We start from the raw sequence: 7,500 nt of genomic DNA on the forward strand, positions 1-7,500 counted from the left end.
ACTATTCTAGATTTTTTTTTGCAAAAGGCTGCTTTAAGTTATTTTTTTTGTATTTTAAATTGTAAATAAATACTTTGCACGTCAAGAATTCTACAATTCACTGAGCAGATGTACATCAGAGAGTAAGAACAACACAAACAAGGATCTAGAAAAGAGGAAACAACGTCGGTAAGTGCAAACGATCAGCTTTGAGTCTGATTGGACACACAGGTGCTGACAGGCATCTATTTTATAAAACAGGTGCATTAGAAAGTAATGCAAACTGTCTCAAGTGCAATGAACTATCTGGCTTTTTTGGGGGCCAAACATTGCTGATTAATGTATTTCTGTAAGTTAGACAGTGTGTGGGAGTTTGCTTACATTTTTTAAGTACCTTAAATTGTAAAATGGAACATACATCTTTGTGTGCCATTAAAGGTCACATATCCTCCTCCTCTTCTTCAGTGTAAATAAGTGTCAGAGCTCCTCTTCAACATGTGTGTGAAGTTTCTTGTTCTAAATCCACTCTGATCCTGTATTTGATCATGTCTATAAACCCCTCTATTTCAGCCCTGCTCAGAACAGGCTGTTTCTGTGTCTGTACCTTTAAATATGTAAATGAGCTGTGTCTGACCACGCCCCCTCTCTGGAAGGGCTTGGGTGTCTCGGTCTTTTTCGCTCCATGTCCTATTGTTTACGGTGAGAAGGCAGACTCAGAGGGCAGAACAAACACCTAGCTGTGGGAGTGTCACCCACCTGGGGGAGGGGCTACTGCCCTTTGTGATGTCATGAAGGGAAAATCTCCAAACGGCCTGTTTGAGCACACATTTTCTGAAAAGTGGAGCAGGCAGAAGACGGAGAGGATGGACTTTTCTCATCATTGGGGGGTTTGTAGACGGACTAGAGACACATGTTAGAGTTAGAGGAACATGGTGAAGAGGATTTTACAGAATATGTGACCTTTAATGATTAAGAGAACAGGAGATTTATCTTTCCATTATCTTGTGTTGTAAAGTGGATGTGATGGTTAAAATTAGAAAGAGTAAATAACTGATATTCATTTGTGTTTGCACGTCACACTTCAGGCGACCCCCTGCGTAAGTCAGTCCCCCAGTTGGGTCGCCCCAAAGTCTGGACACGCCCCTAACGCTCAAGATACAAAAATCTCTGCAAGATAATAAAATATAGGCACATGATGATGGTGTGCAGGGGCTATGTAGATTGCATTGAAGGGGACTTTTAGACTTTAAGAAGAACTGAAACTCTCACAGGCTGAACATTTATTTATCTGCAGGTTTTCTTTAACACCAAGTTGTGGTTGTGCAGCTTCTTCCTCAGGAAGTTTTTCTACAAACAAACACTAAAAAACAACACAGACACACGTTTCTGTACATACCAGCACTTTGGACTTTTGCACAGTGTACTTTAATGTTTACCTTCCTTCTTCTTTTGTGGCCAGTTTTTTAGCGGCTCACCAACGGCTGTAATTTGTGTACAATATTTGTACGTTTTCGTAAAAATATCTCTGTTTGATACGATGACGATGGAGAACCTGAGGGGTTTTATTTTAACCTGAGTGACACCAAAGACTCACCTGTTTGTCACAGACGAGGTCGCTGAACAGAAAGGTGTGTTTTTCACTGTTTATCAATGTTTAATAGGATGCACCTTTACAATAAACTGTACCCACTGTCACTGTCTGTGCGTTGTCTTCCTGTGGTCGACTTCTCTGATGCCAAGGGTCTAACTTTCACTGTGAAGATCAGTGAGGAAGTGGACGATGATAATGGAAAGTTACTTATAGAGATATACTTTGTAGAGGGACAAGAAAATTCTCTCTTGGTTTGACATGATCAGAAGTTTATGGTGGTCGATATAAAGGCTCCACAAGCTGATAGAAAAGGCTGGCTCAGTTTTGGGCAGGTGTATGGACTCTCTGAGGATTGAGGCGTAAGAAAGATCGGGCTATATTGGACAATGGTAACCATCCTCTCCATGACATCACGGCAGGCCTGAGAAGTATCTGCTGGTTTCACTGCGCTGCAGGACTGAGAGGTTCAGGAGATCCTTTTGACCCCACAGACATCAGGCTTCATAACACACAGGCCAACGGTACCAGCTCAAGACTGGAGCTGTGGGTGGAGCGTCACCCCCTGGGATTGATGCAATAATGATAAATATTTAGAGCTGCAGAGACTTCATCTCTTTGATTCCTTTTGGATACCATGTTTGAAAACGTTACGATCTCTGTTATCTTAATGATTGATAATATTGCAAAGTACCTTAAAAGCAGGGTTGGTAGTTTTCTAAAACTAGCATGATTTTGAAAGTAGCATTCCCTCAGTGCTCCGTCTGCACACCCCCCTCCCCTCTAAAGCCACGCCCCCTCACTTACATGCACAAGTGCTGTTGCTCAGCTCATGCTTTGAGTGTGAGCTAGAGCACACAAGAGGTAGAGAGCGAGCAGGGAGGCGTCTGATTGGTTCATCAGGTTGGTACCTCGTGGCAGACATTGGTTGAAGTTTTTACAGACTTACAAACTGATACAGATGATGGATTTTCTTTGTTCCTTTTTCAGAGAACCTGAGTTATTCATTTCTGTCAGGACCTAAAGACAATTTACACCAGAATCTTAAAAAAGTGGATCTGGAGGAAATGACCAACCCTGCCTTTAACGGCGTCTATTTTATAAGACAGGTGAGCAGGAGAGGAATGCATCCTGCACACGGTCTACACTGCACAAAAAAGTCATTCACTTATTTGTTTTATGATATGCTTTTTTTTCTTTTCTTTTTTCTTTATATTAATCTTGTAAAACTGGAACCCTTCTAAACACTCCGGAGCTGTAGGGGGCGGTATGCACCTTTAAATTGTGATTGCAGTCCTTCAAAAAACGAAGAAGAAGACAGTGATGGAGGAAAAGCAGTAGCAGAAGAAGAAGAAGTTGTGTATATTCTGCAGCTGGCATGAGACTCACAGAGGATTTAATGAAGTGTTGAGCCGCGTTAAAGAAGAGGAGGGGTTTCCGGTCTCTGCCGAATAAAAACGGTAAAAAAAAAAAAAAAAAACACCACTGTCATGTTTCGTCTGTGTCCGTTTCTCCTGAAATAAATCTGAAACTCTTGGTTTATTTGAAGGACTCAGGTTCATCTAGACATTTCCTCTTCGACCCCTCTACAACAAAAATCATTTTGATTATTTTAAATATGAAACGTGAGCTCGTCTTCTCGACCTCCATGTTTGTGTCTTCATGTGTGTTTTTTCTGTTTTTAACCCCCCAGTAAGATGAAACCCCCCCAGTTTAAATACCCCACAGGTCACTGGGTTATTTAGAGACTACTATCACTGCTGCTCTGTTTGTCTTTGAATCATCTGAAATTTAATTTTAGCACTTTGTAACGTTAAAGATTCAACTCCTGAAACAAATAAAATTTATTTGATTTTAATATTATGATTTTTTATTATTATATTACAGAATGAAATATTCAAAATGTGTAAAAATATTTAATTATTTAGGGATTCAATTTGTTATTATCTCGTGCACACACATTATTATCTCGTGCACACACATTATTATCTCGTGCATACACATTATTATCTCGTGCACACTGGATACTATCCTGTGGTAACACTTTATAATCATTATTTTCAAGTTGGATGATAACGTGCACTTCTGCAACCCAGTCCAAAACGGCCGTGTGGGGGGGGAGGGTGTCTTAAAACCTCCTACCTTCTCTGGTCCAAACAAATCCAGATCATTCAGGAGCAGAATCTAAAGTTAGAAGGAGGACATACTGACTGCTGCATTGTTGTCAGAGAAGCCAGCACTTCAACATGTTTCCTTAATGATCAGATAGTAAGATACCTTTATCATCTCACTCTCTACACATCTCACTGGTTGGACCTTTAAAATCAGGTTCATTATATGTTCAAAAGGTCAAAGTGCATTGCCCTGGAGGAGATGTTTGTATGTTGTTGGTGCAGAATAAGAAAGGATATATTTCCCAGGTTCTGATGTGACTGGAGGAACACTAAACTCTGACTGGTCTGAGGACTTTGTGTCTGAACGAGTTCTGATGAGTATGAAGGTAAATGTCCTAAAAGAGACTTAATTATGAAACGTCGCTCTGTGAGACACACGACACATCCTTGTTGTACACTGATGTGTATCATAGGCGTCACCAGGACTCAATTTGTGCTGGATCCTGCCGGAACAAGATCCGGCACCTCCCAGATCGGGACCGGTACCCATTTGATTGGATCCAGCACCTGCTCTGTCACTATCAAAACATTTAATCTGACCTTTTCTGACATTCTTTTTTTTTTTTTGCATTGAAGTGACTCAGAGTCTCTTGTAGAGGACGCCTGCAGCAGCGGGTGTTCTGCGCACTTCACGACAGCTCAGTTGATGTGTTACGATCTGCGAGTTTGCCAAAGTCGAGGTCTCAGTGGTGGTTTCCTTCAAATAAACGGGTAAGAACACGTGTGTAGTGTTATTCTCTGCTGTGCTGCTGCTGTGTGGTAATAACTGTTTAGAAGAGTGACGAGTGTGAGGATGAAAATGTTGCTGCAGGGACACGGGAAGTACGGGTGCCCCAGAACCCCCTAAATCAGGCACAGTAAGAGCCATCAGCTTATTAAACATTTAAAATGACTAACTGTTACTTCCTGCAGAGTGATAGGCTTACAACAGGTCGGAGTGTTTCTGTCGTTACGCACACGTTGAGGTGTTTCGGAGAGGTTTCCAAAGACGTTTGGTCATCCTGTCAGAGCAGCATAACTAGATGTTCTCCTAGATTTTGCAGTTGTAGTCTTCCTACCGAACAACCTCTGATGGAGAGACAGAGAGAGAGAGAGAGAGAGAGAGAGAGAGAGAGCGCTCATGCAGACGATGGAGTGTGTGCCATTACGCACAGAGGTGGAGAGACTTGAGCTGGATGTTTGATCATGTCTTTTAATGTAACTCAGTTTAGCAGAGAAGAGTTTGATCCACGCTGCAGACTGAAGTCTAAACTGATGTTGTCCAAACAGCTCCAAACGTGCAATGAGCGCGCATGCGTGTAGGCCTATGTCTGTGCGTCCGCTCGTCACCCTCACTGCTCTGTGTGTTACAAACTAATTCATGAACCAATCACAGGACACGTCGGTGTGAACTTTCAGTGTGAGGCGTGTTGGCTGTTGAAGTTTGAAATGTTCTTAAAATCACTACATGAGCTGCTGTTAACACAAAATGATGATTATTATATGGATAGTCCCGAGGATCAAAATTAATATAGGAATTCGCGCAGTAGATAAGATGACGTCATCATATAGAGTGATTTTTTTTTCTCAAGTGAGAAGAGTTAACATGTCACACAGAGGGAGACAGATGCACGCTGTGATTCTACACACTTCTCTCCAGTTGACTCTGAGAGATTATTGTGGGGGCCCCGGGGCCCCGAGTCTCTCTGTGTATTTCTGATTGTCTCCTCCGGTCCTGCAGCTCTCTCTCTCTCTGGATGGCTCTCTGCTGCCTGGTGATCCACCTCCTCCTCCTCTTCACTCTCTCCTCGGCTCAGAATGACTTCTTCACCTCCATCGGTGAGTTCATCCAGTTTGTGCTCCGTCTTTTTATCTGACAAGAAAAAACATCTTCAGATTTCTGATTGACAAGAATATTTAGATTTAAATTAAGATTCATTTAGCAGACGATCAGAGAGTAAGAGCAAGGCGAGTAAGGATCTAGAGAGGAGGAGACAAGGACAGGAAGTGTAAACAAGCAGCTTTAAGTCTGAGAGGACACACAGGTGCTGACAGGAAGTGACAGGAGTGTAGACCTGGATCAGAGAGTTAAAGTAAGGAGCAGCAGAGCTTTAAATCTGATGTGAGCAGTAACTGGGAGCCAGAGGAGGGAGATAATAATAGTGCTTTACAAGGACAACAAATATAAAAACAGGTCATAGAATAATAAACAAGGCAAGATTAAAGAATAAAAATCACTTTAAGATATAAAATCCCTTTTTAAAGAAATGTAAAATACATACAACTCTTTTAAAGGAATTCTAAAAAGTGAAAATAGTAAGAATTTAAAATCAACAAAAATCAGGAAAAGCTCGCTGGAAAAAGAAGGAGGGACTTAAAAGAGGTGACCTGATCTCCTCGGGCAGGTCAGCTGGGTGACGTGCTGGTTTGTGGAGGTTGAAGACGAGTCGCTCTGCTGCGTTTTGGATCTTCTGCAGGTGTTCGATAGTTCATGTTGGTAACATGTCTGATAACTGCTGGTAGAATAAAAAAACATAGATATTTACTCGATAAGGAAGTGACTTTATAACGTGTTGAAATATTCTTATTTACATTCAGAGCTGGTGTTTGGTTTCAGACACTCGCTGACAGATAAGGACGTTTCAGACAGGATGCGGTGAGCGCCGCTCTCAAACCTTTTCATTGTCTATTTAGTCTCTCTATCTGCCACGCACCAAGTTCAAAGGTCACATATCCTCCTCCTCTTATAACCGGTGTAAATCAGTCTCAGAGCTCCTCAAAACATGTGTAGAGGTGTGTGTGTGTGTGTGTGTGTGTGTGTGTGTGTGTGTGTGTGTGTGTGTGTGTGTGTCTGTGTGTGTGTGTGTGTGTGTGTGTGTGTGTGTGTCTGTGTGTGTGTGTGTGTGTGTGTGTGTGTCTGTGTGTGTGTGTGTGTGTGTGTGTGTGTGTGTGTGTGTGTGTGTGTGTGTGTGTGTGTGTCTGTGTGTGTGTGTGTGTCTGTGTGTGTGTGTGTGTGTGTGTGTGTCTGTGTGTGTCTGTGTGTGTGTGTGTGTCTGTGTGTGTGTGTGTGTGTGTGTGTGTGTGTGTGTGTGTGTGTGTGTGTGTGTGTGTGTGTGTGTGTGTGTGTGTGTGTCTGTGTGTGTGTGTGTGTGTGTGTGTGTGTGTGTGTGTGTCTGTGTGTGTCTGTGTGTGTGTGTGTGTGTGTGTGTGTGTGTGTGTGTGTGTCTGTGTGTGTGTGTGTGTGTGTGTCTGTGTGTGTGTGTGTGTGTGTGTGTGTGTGTGTGTGTCTGTGTGTGTCTGTGTGTGTGTGTGTGTGTGTGTGTGTGTGTGTCTGTGTGTGTCTGTGTGTGTGTGTGTGTGTGTGTGTGTGTGTGTGTCTGTGTGTGTCTGTGTGTGTGTGTGTGTGTGTGTGTGTGTGTGTGTGTCTGTGTGTGTGTGTGTGTCTGTGTGTGTGTGTGTGTGTGTGTGTGTGTGTGTGTGTGTCTGTGTGTGTCTGTGTGTGTGTGTGTGTGTGTGTGTGTGTGTGTGTGTGTGTGTTCCCAGGTCATATGTCCGACCTGCTGTCAACAGAGAAGACTCTGATCGCCTCCCTGAAGGACTACATCCGAGCGGAGGAGAACAAACTGGAGCAGATAAAAGAGTGAGACAACAAGCGGCCGTGTGATGTGTTCGCTGTCGTTTGAGTGTCGAGTAGGAGGGGCTTATTTTATTGTCTGTGTGTGTGTGTGTGTGTGTGTGTGTGTCCAGATGGGCAGACAGAGTGGATGCCCTCTCTGCAGC

At 42.9% G+C, this 7,500-nt stretch overlaps 2 protein-coding genes across 2 annotated transcripts in view; one reads left to right on the forward strand and one right to left on the reverse strand.

Annotated features, from left to right (window-relative positions):
• The window catches only part of arg1 (arginase 1), a 213,217-nt gene that overhangs the window by 190,273 nt on the left and 15,444 nt on the right, over positions 1–7,500 (reverse strand). The window lies entirely within an intron of this gene.
• The window catches only part of LOC132954944 (prolyl 4-hydroxylase subunit alpha-1-like), an 11,629-nt gene continuing 8,514 nt past the window's right edge, over positions 4,386–7,500 (forward strand). Inside the window, exons 1-4 of the mRNA XM_061027496.1 lie at positions 4,386–4,452; positions 5,462–5,559; positions 7,264–7,360; positions 7,468–7,500. The exon at positions 7,468–7,500 is cut by the window's right edge and continues 119 nt beyond it. Coding sequence (XP_060883479.1) covers positions 4,388–4,452; positions 5,462–5,559; positions 7,264–7,360; positions 7,468–7,500 — 293 coding nt within the window. The 5' untranslated portion in view covers positions 4,386–4,387. The remainder of the gene's footprint in view (positions 4,453–5,461; positions 5,560–7,263; positions 7,361–7,467) is intronic.

The sequence above is a fragment of the Labrus mixtus genome, chromosome 21, assembly GCF_963584025.1.
Source record: "Labrus mixtus chromosome 21, fLabMix1.1, whole genome shotgun sequence".
Classification (NCBI taxonomy): Eukaryota; Metazoa; Chordata; class Actinopteri; order Labriformes; family Labridae; genus Labrus; species Labrus mixtus.